Source organism: Nannobrachium achirus, assembly GCF_963921795.1.
Source record: "Nannobrachium achirus genome assembly, chromosome: 11".
Taxonomy (NCBI): Eukaryota; Metazoa; Chordata; class Actinopteri; order Myctophiformes; family Myctophidae; genus Nannobrachium; species Nannobrachium achirus.
In genome coordinates this window covers 28,134,742-28,155,144 of record NC_137820.1, presented here as the reverse complement: position 1 = coordinate 28,155,144, position 20,403 = coordinate 28,134,742, and the positions used below count along the sequence as shown (strand labels likewise).

Below are 20,403 nucleotides of genomic sequence, written 5' to 3'. Positions count from 1 at the left end.
TGGCCATGTCCGTAGCCTGGCAATACCTTGAGTGGCCACACACAACACACTAGTTAAAGGAGGGGCGCTGTTTTGTGCAGGCCAGGCACACTCACCACTCACTCACAGGCACAGTTTACTCACTCACTCACTCACATAGGGTACAGCTGCTCAAATTCACCGCTCCACTTCGAACCGAGGTTTGATTTTTTATTAAAGAACGCAATACCGGCCAGTATTTCTACATTGCCGGCCAAGGTAAGCTATCGGTTGTGACTTTATTAAGCACTTTGTTTGTGAAATTTGAACGTTTGTGTAGTTTGTAGACACAAACGGATTCACGTCCGCAAACCGAAGTAAAGGGTCAACCAGGACGGTCGTACGTCAGATTATCAACGACCGTCCTGTTTCAGGGCTAGATTGGAGGAAGGCCTCCCGCCTGTCACCTACAAGAAAACTGAAAGCTGAAAACTTAAGTCCGAGGACATAATGATTAGTGATGTATTCCATGTTGTCCATGTGTCCCACACAGCTCTATGGTGGTAGTGATGTATTCCATGTTGTCTATGTGTCCCACACAGCTCTATGGTGGTAGTGATGTATTCCATGTTGTCTATGTGTCCCACACAGCTCTATGGTGGTAGTGATGTATTCCATGTTGTCCATGTGTCCCACACAGCTCTATGGTGGTAGTGATGTATTCCATGTTGTCTATGTGTCCCACACAGCTCTATGGTGGTAGTGATGTATTCCATGTTGTCTATGTGTCCCACACAGCTCTATGGTGGTAGTGATGTATTGCATGTTGTCTATGTGTCCCACACAGCTCTATGGTGGTAGTGATGTATTCCATGTTGTCTATGTGTCCCACACAGCTCTATGGTGGTAGTGATGTATTCCATGTTGTCTATGTGTCCCACACAGCTCTATGGTGGTAGTGATGTATTCCATGTTGTCCATGTGTCCCACACAGCTCTATGGTGGTAGTGATGTATTCCATGTTGTCCATGTGTCCCACACAGCTCTATGGTGGTAGTGATGTATTCCATGTTGTCTATGTGTCCCACACAGCTCTATGGTGGTAGTGATGTATTCCATGTTGTCCATGTGGCCCACACAGCTCTATGGTGGGGAGGAGGAACCGAGAGGTTCATCCTCCAGGCTCCAGGAGGAAGGGACCTCCTCCTCTCCCTCCAGAGGGGGACAGCCAGGAGGAGGAGGAGGAGGAGGAGGTGCTGCACCCGCAGGCGGACAGCGTGGTCCGCGCGGGGGTCCGCTCTCTGTCCTGGATCCGCACCGGCCCCTCAGAGCTGGGCCCCTCCCTGGCCAGGAGAGCAGGCGCAGGAGGAGGCCCCCCAGCAGGTAGGGATCATGGAACATAATCGCTGTTATTACAGTTTATTGTGATAAAAACTGAAGAAAAAAAATGTTTTATGGAGGTGGAGTTATTGGAGTTCTTTTTTCACTCTATACAAAATCTGTCACAAAATCGCTGATCTACTACAATGCATTGTGTTGCATTGTGAGCATTTTAAATCTGAATTTCTATACTATTTAAATCAGTGTTTCTCAACCACTGTGCCTGGGGACCTTTGGTGTGCCCCTGAGAAGGGTCAAGTGTGCCCCTTGAAACTGCTTGAAAGCCAGTATTGTATTTATCATTTTAAAAATGATTTAAAACAGCCGATCTACAAGCACACAACGCCTCGCAGCGTTGTGTGCTTGTAGATCTGCTGTTTTCACTACTGTTGTGCGACAGCCTTGTATGATGAAGCAGGGCTTTACTTTGCGAAGAAATTTACAAATTTGAAACTTGGAGATACAAGGTTTCTTCCCGACAGTGACGATATTTCCACCCCCGTATTATGTTGGTGTGCCCATGGATTCTTGGGACATGAAAAGTGTGTCCATGCAGAAAAAATGTTGAGAAACACTGATTTAAATTGTATTGAGAAAAAGCAATGAAAGCTTTATACCCTGTATACACCCACACCCACCTTCTGTACAATAGCGTCAGCGGGTCTATGGGCTGGAGCCAGGCAATCTGTGCAATGCATGATGGGACGCTGGAAACTTGTGGATATATAAAATGTCACAATGCGACATAGCTCTGTTTACACAATGCTGTACCCCCTCCAACTGTATATATGTTCCCCATTTTAAACTGGTCTTATTTTATTTTGACCCTTGCTTTAGCAATGTAAATGTATATGTTTCTCGTGCCAATAAAGCTTCTTTGAATTGAATTGAATTGTGAGCTTGTCCATCTGCTATTTTTTTAGCTAATGTTACGTCTAGAACATGGACATATTGTGATATTATCGTTTAATCGCCATTATTTTGGCCACTGTGACATGACGTTTTCTTTTGCGGCCCCATCCCTAGGCCCGGGTGCAGAGAGAGGAGCCGAGACCCCTCCCAAACTGAGCAAGTCGTCCCTGCTGTTCCCCCAGAAGACCTCCCTGTCGGTCCTCACCAGCCGCGCCAAGCAGATCCTCAGCAACTCCGCCCACAGCAACAACATGGGCCAACACCTGCGCGGCGCCGCTGGCGACAACATCAACAACAAGCTTCCCGGCAACAAGTAGGAGCCTGTTACAATTTTATTACATCGTATTTTGGCCAGTCGTGAGTTAATCAAAATGATCTCAATTGTTTTGGCGTAGTTGTCAGAATATTTTTCCTGTGGAAATTCATCTGTTTTGAAAATGTTTCAAATGTTTTGAAATTTAGCGGAAATAGCCGATTTATATGTTCACAACTCATCACACTGTGACTTGTACTGTAGATCGTACTAAGAACACACAAAAAAGGGCAATATGATTAAATACATGGTACATTATTTATTTTGATTCTTGATATAGTCAATGTCAGTAATTTCTGTAGAGGCCATTTCAGTTATTTATCATAGCCTATCTGACCAGTGAGGTTTTTGTTTACATAGCCTTTTATTCATACTGTAAACATTCCAATGTTCAATGCCCGAACAACAGCTAAATCTCGATTAAATCGCAATAATTTGTACGACGATTAATCGTCTAAAAATTCCACAGCCGCGGCAACAAGGAGGAGAACAAGATCTACATCACGCGGCCGCGGCCGGCCAAGGAGAGAGAGAGGGAGCGGGAGCAGCAGAAGAGGGAGAGGAGGGAGGAGAGGGCGGCGCGCCACCCCAGGGAGGTGTTCCCCGGGGTCTTCCTCTACCAGACGGGCAAGACCACCAGGCTGGTCAACCTGGGGGGCTCCAGAGCCCAGCACGCCGCGGCAGGGGGGGAGGCGGGGGGCGGCAGGGGGCTGGTCAGCGCCCCCCAGCTCTGGCCCAAACCCCCTGCGAAAGAGGGTAACTATAGAGACCCTGTGGTGTTTTTATTTTTTAAGATTTGTTTCTGGGCTTGATTGATAGGACAGTTAGACTGACAGGAAATGGGGAGAGAGATGCTTGTAAGTGACACGCAGTAAAGGTCGTCCGGATCGGGACTTGAACCCGCGACACGCTGTCAGGCATCAGAGCCTATGAGGTGTGCGCCTGGACCGCTAGGTCAGCGGGCACCCCACAAGTATATACTCAAGCATTCAAAAGTACAAATCGCGAAGTTTTTTCAGCAATTGTGAGAAATTGGGAGACTTTTTTTAAATAGTGAAAATAGCAGATCTACAAGCTAACAACGCGTCACACTGTTACGCCTTGTGAGCTCGTAGGTCGGCTATATTCACTATATTTGAAATAGGGCTTAAGACAAGTGTTTAATTCATACACTTTTGTAAGTTTGGGTCAGAGGAGTCTCTTCCTAGAAATGTATAAGTGACAACAAATACAGTATTGTCGTTTAAAAATTCTGCTCCAAAGATTGACATAAGTACAGTCGCCTACTCAAGTAAATATACTCTATTACTGTCCCACCACAGGTAAGACCCCGCCACGAAACGGGACGCAGAGCAAACAGGGTGCGGCGGCAGGCGTGGTCGTACAGAGAGCGGCCAGCAGGGCGGCGCCAGGGAGACTCCCACAGAAAGGCAGCAGGAGAGGAGGGGAGCAGCAGGAGCAGGCACGTGCACACACATAGACATCAAAGGGGGCTTGAGCCCCCTGCCCTTTTATCCGCCTGTAAAAAGTGCCCTCTCCAGACCATGAATGCAGTTTTTACTATAAGTGAAAGAAAATGCAAATGCCCCTCTTTCCCTGCCATACCTGAAGGCGGCGTTCAAGAAGAATTGCCTCGTCCATACTCTCCTGATCTTGAAGGCAGCATCTTATGTCGAAAGAATTGCCCTCTCTGTGTAGAAATCCATGCCGTTACGCCACATCTCCAGTATTGACTTGATGATGCCAGTATTCAGTAGGGCATTCACGAATAGTGATTTTTAGTATTCGAATTATTCAACCTCAAAGTATTCGAATAGTCGAATATTCGACAGGACTGGTCAAACTATCAAATATTAAGTAAGCAAGAAGCGAACATGGCTCACAACACCTCGCGTTGCGAGGCGCTGTGAGCATGTAGATCTGCTATTTTCACATTATTTATCTACGGAACCGAGTCACATTAAATGTAATACCTACAATTCCAAGTGCTTGTCAGGGTGGGGGTCCCCAGTTCAAATATGTTTATTTTGGGGGTCACGGCCTAAAAAGGTTTGAGAAGCCCTTGTATAGAGCATTAACAAATTCATCCACCAGGGGCATTGACAACTCATTCTTATGACTTCCTATCTAGCCAAGCTTTATAAACTATACATTTTTTAAAGAGAAAACAATCAAAAAAAGAAAAATAAGCAAATATTCGACTTCGGTGAACAACGTCGAATAGTGACTTTGATATTCGAATATTCGAATATTTGGTGAATGCCCTAGTATTCAGTGTGCAAGCACAGAAAATAGCCAACCTCCGAGCTCACAATGTGTCGAAGCGACGCGTTGTGAGCTTGGAGGTAAGCTATTTTTTACTAAAAAGGCCCCTTTAGAAATTCTAACATTCTCTCTGCACGTCCCCGAGCAGGAACAGCCGCCGGCGAGAGAGGCCGCCGACGCACCCGGCAGAGAAGAAGGGCACCCCCAGGCCCCCCCGCTGCCCCCTCACCACCACAGAGACCCCCCAGCACCCCGTCCTCCTCCCGCCGTCACCCCGCTGGAGCTGAACTCCACGGGACACGGCCCGCCCCCACAGCCGCCCGCCGCCGGAGCGCGCGTCACCTCTTACCTCAGGACGTCCCAGATCATCACGGAAACATCCCAGCAGCGGCCCGACGCCGACGCCGACCCCTCGGACCGTGGCGGCCGGGAGGAGGAGGCCCCGCCCCCTCCCGACACCAACCGCTCCATCAACCCGGACCTGGAGCACGAAGCGGAGCCGGAGGAGGGGGGCATGTCTGACTACAGCTATGAGGAGGTGGGATGCTGTTAATGTCACTGGGACTGTGTGCTTTTTATTCCTACTACCAGGGGTCTTCAACGTTTTCAGGCCAGGGACCCCTTAGCTGAGAGAGAGATGAAGCGTGGACCCCCACTACCTTTTCATAGATTCCATAGTTTCATCGTTTGACAGCACAATCATCAGTGTGTTTTGCATTCATGTCAATGTGTGTTTTTAGATATTTAACCACTTGAACCGTCAATACTTAATAAACTTGACCTTTCACTCTGTACTTAGTCTGCTCTTTTTCCCCTCTGCGCCAAACCTCTTTGCCGCTGCGAGGCGTTGTGAGCTTAGATCCTCTGTGTTTTGCTAAAGTTTCCAGAATATGGACACTAGGGTTCAAGTGGTTAATATGAAAAAGAAGAAACAAGTTTCTATCACTTAAAGATTTGGAGGACCCCCTAGGGGTCGCGGACCCCCTGTTGAAGACCCCTGTCCTACAATATGCATTTTATTATTATTCTACATTTGAGCCACAGACGGACCACCATTTGATGAGATTTAGTTGGATAAGGTTTTGTCCACAAGTGCATGCTGTATTGACATAGGAGGGATAACAGGCAGACGTTAATGCCCTAGTCTGCGGCCAAATCCTTACTCAATTTAGTTCTCCTTGTCATTTAAAAAACAGTACCTCTCTTACTCTAGTCTGCATCTGTACCTTAACTGCTCGTGCTGTGCTGCCTCTGGCGACTGAACGTCTCCTCCCGTGCGATCGATCAATAAGGTTCTTTTCCATCCATCTATCTCATCTCTAGGTGGAGGCCAGGCCGGGCTGGGCGGAGGAGAGCATCAACTGGCAGCGCACCTTCTCCGTCAACCCCATGGACTTTGAGCTGCTGCGCTCCGACTGGAACGACCTGCGCTGCAATGTGTCGGGCAACCTGCAACTGGCCGAGAGCGAGGTGGTGGATGTCCTGGCCCAGTACATGGAGAAGCTCAACGAGCGCAACGGCGGGTAAGAAGACACACTGCTGGTGCTGGGAGAACTACTGTACTGTAGGGCATTAACGACAAAAAAGTCGACAAGTCGACTCAGTCGACTTCATTACACAAGTCGACTCCCACCAGAGAAAGTCGAAAGTCGAAGTTGAATACCCTCTATACACTTACACTTTATGTTGGTCTGTTTACAGTTGAGTGAAAAAACAATGTTTCACGTTAAGTTAATCATCTGGGGACCCCCCAAAATAATTGGGGGGTCGTGTGTGATGTGATGACGTCATTATTTGACTGACTCAGTCAAATAATGACGTCATCACAAGTCACAAGTTCATTACACAAGTCGACTCCCACCAGAGAAAGTCGAAAGTCGAAGTTGAAAAAATGCAATTTCTGCCTCTATATATTTGACAATTTGGACAATGTTTAATTTGTCGTTTTAGAGGTATTAAAAAGTCCTTAAATTGGCACTTTAGAAATGTGAAGATACCCTCTATACACTTACACTTTATGTTGGTTTGTTTACAGTTGAGTGAAAAAACAATGTTTCACATTAAGTTAATCATCTGGGGACCCCCCAAAATAATTGGGGGGTCGTGTGTGATGTGATGACGTCATTAAACGATAAAGTCGACTTCAACTCAACTTTTTACTGAGTCGAGTCGACTTGCAAATATCACAAGTCGTTAATGCCATAGGCCTACTGTACTGTACTCTCAGTCCATTACTTCGCTTATTGTATTGATGTTTTACCTTGCTTAATGTAAATCGCTCTGGATTAAGAGCGTCTGCTTAATGCCTAAATTGTAAATCGTATTCGTTACCACTCGACTAAAGAGCCAGGCTCACTAGCAAGCAGCAACACACCGTATAGCCTACATTCCATGCGTGCCAGTCAGGAGCCAGGCTCGACTGCCTGGGGGTACCTCCGCAACCAGGCAAGTAGGCCTACTCAGTTACAAGTGAAAGTCTGGAATTTAAAATTTACTTGAGTAAAAGTATTGGCATCAAAATGTACTTAAAGTTACAAAAGTAAAAGTACAAAATGTTTGAAAATAGCAGATCGACAAGCTCGGCTATTTTCAAATAGCTTAGGTATAAAATACGGCTAAAGTGGTTTATGTATGTTTTTAATATCATAATTTATATCTGCAAAGTAACTAGTAACTAGTTTTCAAATAAATGTAGTGAAGTAAAAGTACAATATTTGGATCCGAGATATAATGGAGTAGAAGTAAAAGTATTGGAAATAAAGTACAAATAACTCAAACTTTTACTCAAGTACAGTACTTAAGTAAATGTACTTAGTTACTTTACAACACTGGCGAGCAGCAACGCACACACCGTATACAGCCTACGCTAGTAACTAAAACGTTTTCAAATAATTGTAGTGGAGTAAAAGTACAATACTTGGATCCGAGATGTAGTGGAGTAGAAGTAAAAGTATTGAAAATTGGAAATAGACATATAGTCAAGCTGTACTTAAGTACAGTACTTAAGTGAATGTACTTTTAGTTACTTTCCACCACTGCTGATTAGCATTTTGCTGCAGTTGGTGTTATTGTACGACACCAAGCCCCGCTGTGTTACATTAGCATAGAGTTGCTTGTTGTTGTTGGCCATCAGCCTTTCTCTTTACTCTTTGATTTATTTCATTTTTCCTCCCTCCCAATGATAATGCATCATGTCCCCCACGCTCCACTGAGTCGCCAGACATAATGAATGGCGCTGGTTTTGCCGCGGTGTGTGTTCGCTTTGAAAATACATATATTCAAAGATTTGCACACATTTTCACGACTTTTTCAAAAATAGCAGATCTACAAGCTCGCAGCGCGGCACTCGGTGCCGCGCTGTGAGCTTGTATATCTGCTATTTTTCACTGGTTAAAGCATTCAATAATTCTAGGCCTAATAGCAGATCAACAGATCACCAAAAGGCCCTTTTAGACATTTTCGCCCCTGCCTTTCCTCCCTCCCAATGATAATGCATCATGTCCCCCACGCTCCACTGAGTCACCAGACATATAGTCGGGGACCCAGTCCCCAAAATGGGAGGGGACCTGTGATTTTCTGCCGTACTTTTTATTTCTGTTTTATCTATTAGTTTGGTCATTAAAGGGATAAGAAACCCCGCCTCTAATTTGTTTTATGGGATTTCAGAACATGAAAAGATTTCTAAAATGTAGGCGTGGTTATCTGCCGTTGTGGGGGGAGGGGGCGGAGTAATGCGTGTTCTATCAGAGAGAGACAGACCGAAGCCGTCAGCAGTGGGCACTTGTTGCTTTTCCATTTCAGAAACATTTTTTAAAACCAGCCATTGGAGGTGTAAAAAGTATAAAGATTCGGCAACTCCATGTTCTGTAACCAATTAAAATGTGCAGGTATTTTACAAACAAGCTGCCTGAGCTTTTATCCATGGACACACTTTCTCCAGCTCTGGACCATGGAACCAGTGAAGAATGGACGCTAGGCTAGCGCTATAGCTATTTGCTGTGTTGTGTGTGTGTGTGTGTGTGTGTGTGTGTGTGTGTGTGTGTGTGTGTGTGTGTGTGTGTGTGTGTGTGTGTGTGTGTGTGTGTGTGTGTGTGTGTGTGTGTGTGTGTGTGTGTGTGTGTGTGTGTGTGTGTGTGTGTGGTGACAGTGCGCGCGCACACACAACGTCCACACACACGAAAACTAGCAGATCTACAAGCTCACAACGCGTCGCGGGGCGTCGCTTTCGCGACGCATTGTGAGCTTGTATATCTGCTATGTAGCTATGTAGCCTAGCTAACAGCCGTTGCAGCAGCAGCTTCTCATGTAAACACGTTGGTTTCGGCTCTACGGCTATTAGCTAGGCTACATACATAGCCAATATACAAGCTCACAACGCGACGCTTTCGCGACGCGTTGTGAGCTTGTAGATCTGCTATTTTCCGTGTGTGGACGTTGTGTGTGTGCGTGCACTGTCACGACACACACACACACACACACACACACACACACACACACACACACACACACACACACACACACACACACACACACACACACACACACACACACACACACACACACACACACACACACACACACACACACACACACACACACACACACACACACACACACACACACACACAGGCTACACTACACGGAAAATAACACAGGCACCACACAGTGTAACTGTCTGTTGACAGAGCCTGCTCTTCTCTCTGGCTGAAACAAGCATACAGTGAAACCACGCCCCCCCTTGATACGACTCTGTAAAACACACGTTAATATTAATTATATATGCCTACGTCACGTTACACCACAGAACAGTGATAGCTAATATTTAATGAGTGGCGCGAAATATTTCTTTTTGACCTAGAAACTGGAAGTACACAGAAATAGCTACAGAGACAGCAGAAAGCTCTGAATCCCCAAGCCTATGGGCAAATTGAACCATATCACTGCTCCCTATCACAAGTGACTCATTGATATAATATATATTTATAGAAAAAGTGATTTTGTGTTTCATGGACCTTTAAGGTCCACAGAATGAGAGGCCTGCTCTGCCGGAAACATCGCGAAAAAAAGTTATGGCCATTTGTATAGCACTGTCCCATTGACTCAACTAGAAATATTAAAAAAATTAAAAACATCTGCTTTAATTAGCATGTGAGGGGTCAAATTAGGGGTTCTTCATGATTCTGAATCCATTGCAAGCATTTGTTTTGCATAAAAAACATTGCTTGGGTTACTTTTCGGCAGCCCAAAACTGTGAAAAGTGGAAAAAAAGTGATGACTCATCACTTTTGACTGTTTTGGGGGGTTGATATCTTGCCCAAGGAATGTTTTTCATGCAAAACAAATGCTTGCAATGGATTCAGAATCACTAAGAATCCCTAATTTGACCCCTCACATGCTAATTAAAGCAGACTTTTTTTCTTTTTTTAATATTTCTAGTGGAGTCAATGGGACAGTGAATATACAAATGGCCATAACTTTTTTTCGCTATGTTTCCGGCAGAGCAGGCCTCTCATTCTGTGGACCTTAATGACCAACCTAATAGATAAAACTGAAATAAAAAGTACGGCAGAAAATCACAGGTACCCCTCTTTTCTTTGAGCTTTTGGCCATGTGGGTCCTCGACTAATAATGAATGGCGCTGGTTTTGCCACGGTGTGTGTTCCACAGCGGTACACCTCCTACGTACACAAGTTGTACGCTATGAGTCTCGGCTGTGGAGAAACCCGTTGACGGAGTGAGAAGTCTATGTAATCACTCTCACATTTCCGTCCTTTGAAATTCACAACAGTGGCGTCAGTTCAGCAAAAGCTAAGGTATGGCAACATGACTGGTGTCTGCAAGACACCAGTCATGTTGCCATACCTTAGCAACAGGCATGATACATTTATTTTAAGAAGTACATTCCCCCCCCCCCCCCTCTTTCTACGGCTGGATATGGCAGCCTGGAAAAGTGCAGCTAAACTTGGCATGTTAGTAAACGTGCCACATTTAACAATAATGCATTGCACCTGTGCAGCTGACCTGCGGAACCTGGGAATATACCATTTTGTCAAGATGGGGAGAATACAAGTGTGGAGAATATAATTATAATACCTTTTTAAAGTGACCATTTTGTTAAATTTTGCATTTGTAGTTATTTTACTGTAGCCTAATTTAACAACATAATAACCAGAACAGACATTCATGGATTTATATTTAAAAGTAACTTTTATTTTCCCCCTGGACCCAGGGTATGGCAGCTGCATACCCCTGCCATACCCAATTGACGCCCCTGATTCACAGCATTTCTCACGGTGTGCACGATGTCTCCTATTTTTGCCTTATCAACTTAAGCCTTGTATTCTTTGTCTTACGGCGAATAGCACAAATATCAGATCTACGATATAAGCTTGTAGCGATACGTATTGTAATAGGACACATTGTGAGCTTGTAGATTTGCTGCTGACTATTTTTGAATATTTGGGAGTCTTTGATAGAATGTATCGTCGTTGTCGAGTGGAAACCTTGTATGTCCAAAACCGTTCGTTCTGCATTTATCATCTAAAAAATCAACTAAACTAGTGAAAACAGCCGCTCTACAAGCACACATCGCGAGGCGTTGTGTGCTTGTAGATCGGCTGTTTTCACTAGTTTTGTGCGACGGTCTTGTATGATGAAGCAGGGTTTTCTTTGCCAAAAAAACATACACATTTGAAACTTGGAGATACGAGGTTTCTGTTCGACGGCGTCGATATACAGATCCATCTAAAATCTCTATATATTGTGTAAAAAGCATGCGGATGCCATAGCACCCAAATCATAACTGACTGGAAAATTCCCACTGGACTTCAAGCTACTCTGACTTCAGAAGGTTGACATTTCTGTATTATAAGTCCTTGTTTTAAGTCCCCTGCTATTTTTCACTGGTTAAAGCATTCAATAATTCTAGGCCTTAATAATAGCAGATCTACAGATCACCAAAAGGCCCTTTTAGAAATGCCCCTGCCTCTCTAAACGCTCTCTGCACGTCCCTGTTCCTGTCTGTACGTCACAGCATCTACACCCTGCTGCGCATCATCAACGTGGAGAAGCGGCGCGACTCGGCGCGCGGCAACCGCTACCTGGTGGAGCTGGAGCTGATGGAGCGCGGGCGCAGCGTGGTGCGTAGTAGATATTATATTATCATGATTGATTATGTGTGTAGAATAGTTATTGGTTCAAGGAATGGTAGTCATCACCATGGTACATCTATCAGAATGTATGACACAGTATGGTCCGTTCAAGCCTTTTATTAGTCCGTTGCACATACAAGCAATTGGAAGGGCAAGGAGTCATGAAGGCTTCACGGTTGTGGTTATGATTTTATCTATAAGGAAAGAGAGACATAATTATTCTCCCATTAAACAGCACTTTACAGTACAACACCAAGTGACTAACATTTAACAGTATAAATACACCATGTGACATTAAATCTACATATACTTAAGTTCTATGTGCTCTGGGAAACATTTCAAGGCACACAATAATCAATAAGTATAATATAAGCACCAATACGTATAGTACAAACAATTCGACTCACTTCATTTATCATAATGAGGGCCTGCTGAGACTCCCTGGTCAGGGCTCTCAGAGGGAGTGTGGTTGCTGCTGGTGCCAAACAGAACTGAGGGAAAACATGCTGTATTTATAGCAGGCCAGTGATGAGTGGTTATTGAGCACAGGTGTGACAATTGAGGGGTGGATCCAATCCAGGAGTAGGGGGAGGGACTGTCCAGTGTGGACTTTTGTACAATGTGTGACGTTATTAGTTCGTATGATACATCATGAATGACATGGGATAGCTTGTAAGAGTCAGGATGTCTCACTAGGACTGAGTAGCTATTGTTTTGGTATAGCTTATCGTGTTATGGTTCAGCTCGTACTTTGAGTACAGTATAACTGCATGTGATCCCTGAATAGTGCCTCTTGGCAGAACTTCTTTACCACTGACCAGAGTGTTAAACTGTACTTCTGTCCATGATATCATGTTACATAAACTTGACCACCACCACTTAATACATTGTCTTGTCTCCTCATTTTCTCATTGATTATTGATTGATCTGAATTCCTCCACAGGTGCGTCTCTCCCAGTACATCTACCTGCTGCTGCACCGCGGCCGGGCGGGCGACGAGAGCCCCGAGGACACGGACCCCGCACCGCCGGGCGCCGTGGGCGGCTCGCTTCCGACGCCGCCGGTCCCCTCTGTTCCCTCGGCCTCGTCCAGCCTCACCACCCCGCCTCCTCTCCCCTCTACCAGGCCCCCCGCCCCGGCGGGCGGGCCGGGACTGCTGGGGCCCGCTGCTGCTGTGCCCGGGGCCGGTGCCACCACCCCCTGGGGCACGGCCTACGCTAAGCCCCTGCTCTGCCAGCCCGTGATGCTGCAGTGGAGGAGAGACGTCATGGTGCACTTTGTGGTTCCGGGTGAGCTCACCGGGGGAATATTTATAATCGTCACTGTCGGGGCAGAAACCTCGTATCTCCACGTTTCAAATGTGTTTTTTTTTTTTTTCGTTAAGTAAAGCCCTGCTCCATCATACAAGACTGTCGCACAAAAATAGTGAAAATAGCCGATCTACAAGCACACAACGCTTCGCACCGCGAGGTGTTGTGTGCTTGTAGATCTGCTATTTTCGCTACTTTAAATCGTTTTTTTTTTTTATTATAAATACGAAACGAACGGTTTTGGACATACAAGGTTTCCACCCGACAACGACGATATCGTCACTGTCGGGCAGAAACCTTGTATCTCCAAGTTTCAAGTTTGTACGTTTTTTCCCCAAGTAAAGACCTGCTTCATCACACAAGGCTGTCGCATAAAAGTAGTGAAAACAGCCGATTAATGCCCTAGTCTAGTGGAAAGATGTGCATATTGGGAGCCTCTGGATTATGACACAGATGGAAAAATGCTGACTTGTGTTTGCCTGTGCTGTGTTGCTGCGTGCTGCCACCGTGCTGCCTGTGCTGTGTTGCTGCGTGCTGCCACCGTGCTGCAGTGAAGAACCAGGCCCGCTGGGTGCAGCAGTTCATCTCTGACATGGAGGACCTTCACCACCAGACCAAGGACGACAACTTCAGCATCATCATCGTCGACTTCGAGAGCGAAGACATGGACGTGGAGCAGGCGCTCAGGGAGAGCACGGTGCCCAGGTGTGTGTGTGTGTGTGTGTGTGTGTGTGTGTGTGTGTGTGTGTGTGTGTGTGTGTGTGTGTGTGTGTGTGTGTGTGTGTGTGTGTGTGTGTGTGTGTGTTTTTTCAAAAGCATTTCATTAAGTAAATCCGAAAATCTATACATTTTCATCAATACATAAAAAAAAAAGTCGAAGAAGTGGTGAAAATAGCCGATCACTTCGCCCCGCTTTGTGAGCTTGTAAATCTGCTATTTTCACTAGTTTAGGTCCCGAGTGTGGCGGAGAGAGTCGCAGTCCCAGCCTGAAGCGTCAAAAGTCTAGTATATTCTGCCCTCGTTCCATAGGGATATCCCTTTGGGGTGATGGTTAAGATATTGGACTTTCACGTGGGAGACCTGGGTTCGAAGCCGGGTGGGGAGGTTCGGATCACCTCCGTTACACGAGCAAACGTCAAATTTCTCTTTTGGGTCTCGAGCTAAAAGGTTTGGGCACCACTGCTCTAGGGCGTGTCAGGGTGTCCAGGTCTTTAGCAGACAGCAGTAAAGCAGCTCTAAACCAGAGCGCTCCTCTCATTCAACTGGGCGGACGACCCATCTGACACCCCAGAGCTTTTACAACACACCCCTGACCCTCACACACCCCACACACACACACACACACAGTTATACACATCACACACACCCCACACACACACAGTTACACACATCACACACACCCCTCACACATAGACATTACACACACTAGAGACAGGGGGAGTGTCCACTCGCTCCTGAGAGTGTCCCACTCAAGAGGAGCGTCCTCATTCAGCTATATGTGACCTTTTGTGATACCCCACCTCTCACACACAAGAAATGCAAACACACACGCACACACGCGCACGCGCGCACACACACACACACACACACACACACACACACACACACACACACACACACACACACACACACACACACACACACACACAGGGCCGTCGAGAGTATTTTTGGCAAGGGGGTCAATATCAAAGAGCTGGCCGGGGCCCCCCTCCACGCGGGCCCCCCTCCACGCGTGCCCGTATTCGTGTTTTGGCCCGCGCTGTAACGTGTATTTCACAGGAAATTACTCATTTTCAAAGTAAAAAAATGGTTAAAAGTGGTTCTACATGGCGGCATAACCGTTCAGAGATTGTGCTAGGGTTTTAAACTGGGTTTTAAACTGTTGATCACTGTAACTGGCATGGTTAAAATTTACCGGACATCTGATAAAAATATCGGTCATAGATATTTGTATGCATTAATGACAAGCAGGTCGGGTAAATGCAGCACACAGCCCTAAGCATGACCTTTGTTTTGGGTTGAGATTGGCACATTTCCTTGGGCAATCTACCCAGATCATGTATGCCACACGTGTCTTCTTCTTCTTTTTTAGTTTTTTACTCTAAAAAAAAGCATCTGCAATGCAGTGCATTTGAAACTACATTGCAGTGCACATCATGGGGTGATCACTGCTATTTTGTTGCTGAGTGAGGTCAGCAGACAAAGTGACATTAGTGAGATGAAAAACCCTGAGTGAAATGTGCCAATGTGAACCAGAGACATCGGTACATGTTGGATTGTACTGTTTGAACATAAGTATGTACACAAATGTTAGGGCCATCTTGCACAAATACATTAATTAACCATGTTACCATTTGCGCATCGGCGTGCGTAAATGGTTGCTCAATAACCTGAACATTGCATTACTTTGAGAACACATTTCCTTCATAATAAGAAACAAAGCATATAGCCTGCTGCACAGAAATATGTATTTCAGATTAATCCTTCAAAATATGGCTCAGCTTTCAGCTGACATAAGGTAATAAAGTATATAGGCTTAGGCTACTCACAAGCTACTGTAATAGATAAAGGCGTCCCTGCATCTGGTTTAGGACAGCTGTTTGGGACAATTCAGTTGATAAGCATTTGTGCCTCCTCGGATATATTCCACTCAAGCCACGGTGACATTTTAACGTGTCCTCTGTCCACATGATAACGTGTTTCATCTTTCTGGATGGAACAGCCCAGTCCATTTTTTTCCATCTTCAAATAGGTGTGCAGTGGCTGGACAACTTAGCCAACTTTACTCACACAAGTGCCCTCTTGTTTCAAAGTGTCTGTAACATACTCTAACTAATAATACAGATTTGACTGTCCATCGTCCACGTGCAACTTAAACTGTGCCCTATTTCAAAGCCTTATTTTAGCTTATTTTACTCAGGTTAATATTAAAAGGAAATATGTACTGTATAACTTATTTTGTGCAACTTCGCTTCGCTTGCGTCTCTCTGGGAGGGAGAGAGAGAGAGAGAGAGAGAGAGTGAGAAAGAGAGAGAGAGATGTCGCTGAACTGCCGCTCCAAACATGTACAATTATGCAATATATAAGGTGCTCACCGCATTGTTGAAACTCTTTCTACCGACCCGCAAACTCCTCGTCCTCGCCATGTGTTAATCCATATGTTTCCAATAAATTAATGTTCACTCAAACTTGTCTCGGAGTCGGCAGTCGGCACTGTAGCTTCTTCCGCAAACAAAGCATGTCCTAGTATGAGAGCGAATAGCGAAGGAGATAAATGTCATGTGGGCCATCTTGACCCAATGAGATTCCAAGATTCCTGCCTACCGTAACTGACAGTGTAAGTGCGCCCTCCAAATCTTTCCTAGGGGGGCCCGGGCCGGAGGGAGGGGGCCCGGGCCGGGGCCCCCCACCCACGGGGCCCCCCCACTCCCGGAACGGGGTAAAGAGTACCCTTTACCCCCCCCCTATCGACGGGCCTGCACACACACACACACACACACACACAAATAATTCAATGCGTTTGCCAACCTGATTCATGTGTCCCACTGCTGACAAGGAGCCACACACTGGGTCAGTGCTGATAGGACCATAAAGTGAAACAATAGCCACATTGTGTCTATAGTTTATTCAAAGTTTCAAATACACACACACAGGCACACACATGTTTGTGTGCGTGTGACAGAACGATGAGAGGAAGAGAATGATACTTTGGTGAAGTGTTTGTGTCATAAATCAGCCCTTACTATTTATGACAAAAGCATAACACTTCACCAAAGCTCTGTAAACTGTAAACTATTCCTGACTGCCTCCTAGTGGCTGCTGGGTAATGTAGTTGGTTCTTATTTACTGTGTGTGTGTGTGTGTGTGTGTGTGTGTGTGTGTGTGTGTGTGTGTGTGTGTGTGTGTGTGTGTGTGTGTGTGTGTGTGTGTGTGTGTGTGTGTTTTGGCAGATATGAGTATCTCAGGAGAGAGGGGAATTTTGAACGCTCAGCAGGACTACAGATTGGAGTGGACACTATAGAGGTATGGCACGCACGCCCGCATGCACGCCCGCACGCCCGCACGCACGCACGCACGCACGCACGCACGCACACACACACACACACACACACACACACACACACACACACACACACACACACACACACACACACACACGCCAAAAAAACTAATACAATTCAGTTACAGTAGTCTGGGATCTATTCACTTTTCAGGGTTTGATCCGGTCTGGAGCGGAAACCACTCTACGTCATGCTGTAGTACTCAAAGGACTACAATTTGGCCAGAAAGATCAAACCGGATTCAGTTTTAACCCAAAATAATTCCCCTGCGCTCAAGGACATACATTTAGGGCCTACCTAATAAAGCCCTTGATGCTGCGTAGTTTTACTTTTGGAAAATGTGTTTGGTATATGCATCTTTTAGTCCAACTCGTAGCGACTGGCAAGACTACAATAGGCTAGTCAAGCCTTTTAATAGGGATTGGGGAAACAAACGGGAGGAACCAAACCAAAGCAACGCCGCTTCTTCTCCTTGTGGTTTCCGCCTAGACCGGATCAAACTGCCCATTCTAAACGAATACCAGGCTTTCCCCCGAGAAAGCCTGGTGACACGAGGTTAAGTTACAGTGGAATGTCAGGAGAAGGCGACTGGTTGCAGGTTGGTCAGTCAGTCACTTTGACCATATCAGTGGACCATATCAGTGTAATTTTAGAGGTATTAAAAGGTCCTTATATTGTCACTTTAGAAGTGTGCAGATACCCTCAATACACTTAAACTTTATGTTGGTTTGTTTGCTGTTTAGTGAGAAAACAATGTTGCACATTAAGTTAATCATCTGGGGACCCCCCAAAATAATCTGGGGACCCCCCTGGGGACCCACAGGTTGAGAACCACTGGGCCAGATGACCTCTGTGTGTCGGGTGGGGCAGATGGAAAGAACACTGGTGCATTATTCATGGGTGCAGGGGGCCTCTGTGCCTCCTGCGGTGAAACCCAGTCTTGTCCCCAAGCCTGCGTCCTCGTGCCCCTCTCCCAATGGGGGGGTCTGGTGGATGTGGCTGCACTGCTGCAGACTGGAGACTGGCACACATTTAACATTTAGTTGTCCTCTGGTACGGTATGTGCTGTATGTATGTCAATACGCTCACAGTGTCAGTGTAAGTCCCACAAGAATTCAAATGTATTCTTTTTACTCTTCAACTGCCAGAGTGAAAACATCGTCTTGCCTCCTCTTGCCAGAAATTTCGAGTGTTTTTCCAAATTCTAGTTCTAATTCAAAAACAAGCTTGTAGATCTGCTATATATATATATATATATATATATATATATATTTATTTATTATTATTTTTATTTTTTTAAGATTTGTTTTGGGCGATTTTATGCCTTTATTGATAGGACAGTAGACTGACAGGAAATGGGGGGAGAGACGGGGAGTGACATGTGGAAAAAGGGCGACCGCGGTTTTCCCGGTGAACCTAAGCGCAACGGTGGGGGCGTGGGAGTGTGGGGAACGTAAAGTCAAAGAAGCTGGCGTGGGGAACACACACCACTGATTATTGCCGATGATGGAGAGGTTATATAGCTTTATGTATTGAGAGGCACTCTTGCCGATTTCGTAAGAGACTCGTCGCCAATTGCAAGATATTTAAAAGTTATTTGGGGCCATGATGATAACCTCTTCTTCCCACAAGCCTACTAGACTAAGGATTTATATTGTCTGTGTTATTGTTTACAACCACAATTATTCACGTGTGGCAAGATCGTGGTTCCACTAGTTTTATTAGTGTAGGAAGCCTTTTCAGAAGTTCATTTAATGTTTTCCATTTAATGATTTACTTTATCCTCATCTAGTCTTGCGCTAATGCACACAACTGTTTTCACCAGGTTTTAAGGCTTAGTAGGCTTTTCAGAAGTTAATTGAACTAGAATTTCGGGCCCCCTTTGGGGGCCCTCAAATCTAGAGCTCGGGCCCCCTCTGGGGGCCCTCACGGTATACCAGCAATCAAATTGATTTGTCCATATATGGAGATCTCTGTCGACCGCTATTTTTTGCCACAGAGATTTAAACAAATATATATATATATATATATATATATATATATATATATATATATATATATATATATATATATATATATACTGTATATATATATGCAATGTAATCCATGCAGACGAATATAGGTCCAGTGGACAGGTAACCAATGTTGTTGCCATCAATGTTAAAGTGATCCCTGACCAATACGACAAATATGTCTTAATACATTATAATTGTCCTCTATAATTACAATGTAAAATTAAAAACACCTTAAATATTTTATTTCTTCTAGAAATAGCTAATCTTTCACTCAATAGGGGAAATGCCTGTCGCAAGTTGATGATGTCATAAATGTAATTTGTGATCTATCCCTATGGAATTTATGTAATGAATGTGCAAATAAAAACAAACATAATACTTCCTATGGTTAATATGAGCATCAAATCAATATTTCAAGTGTGTTTGTGGTTTATTTTGCACATGCATGCCATAAATTAGACCAGACATAACATTTATGACATCATCAACTTGCGACAGGCATTTCCCCTATTGACTGAAAGATTAGCTATTTCTAGAAGAAATAAAATATTTGAGATGTTTTTAATTTTACATTGTAGTTATAGAGGACAATTATAATGTATTAAGGCATATTTGTTGTATTAGCCAGGGATCACTTTAAATAGGCATTTGTTTCCAAAGTGTGAAGTGGTTTGAAGTAACAATGGGTTGTAAGGGGTGTGTCTAATACAATTAATATCAAATATCTAAATCTGAATCAAGAAACTGAAAAACTGTCTTAAAGGGGTGAAAAGTATATGTATTTCCCTGTATTTATGAAGGAAATGTACAAATGAAATGTGATGTAAAATCAAAAGGAAATACATCTAAATACATCTGTATTTTTTCAGTGTTTTCAGGGGGCACTACAGCCAGCATTTGTATAGTCTATATGGCAGGGTCTCCACCAAACTGTATATGTATTTTGTAACACTTTATTATCCTGTGCAAATGTGTTGGTGTCAATACAGTGACTGCAACGACAGGATGATCAATTGCAAATGTGTTGGTGTCTCTACA

At 44.8% G+C, this 20,403-nt stretch overlaps 1 protein-coding gene across 1 annotated transcript in view; it reads left to right on the top strand.

The window, feature by feature from the left end:
• b4galnt4a (beta-1,4-N-acetyl-galactosaminyl transferase 4a) overlaps positions 1 to 20,403 on the top strand; it is a gene marked incomplete at both ends in the record, with an annotated part of 477,817 nt that overhangs the window by 448,633 nt on the left and 8,781 nt on the right. The window contains 10 exons of the mRNA XM_080736977.1: positions 1,100 to 1,341; positions 2,365 to 2,563; positions 3,033 to 3,319; positions 3,886 to 4,025; positions 4,977 to 5,366; positions 6,152 to 6,351; positions 11,862 to 11,967; positions 12,923 to 13,268; positions 13,841 to 13,994; positions 17,240 to 17,312. Of these exons, the coding sequence (XP_080593103.1) occupies positions 1,100 to 1,341; positions 2,365 to 2,563; positions 3,033 to 3,319; positions 3,886 to 4,025; positions 4,977 to 5,366; positions 6,152 to 6,351; positions 11,862 to 11,967; positions 12,923 to 13,268; positions 13,841 to 13,994; positions 17,240 to 17,312 (2,137 nt within the window). The remainder of the gene's footprint in view (positions 1 to 1,099; positions 1,342 to 2,364; positions 2,564 to 3,032; positions 3,320 to 3,885; positions 4,026 to 4,976; positions 5,367 to 6,151; positions 6,352 to 11,861; positions 11,968 to 12,922; positions 13,269 to 13,840; positions 13,995 to 17,239; positions 17,313 to 20,403) is intronic.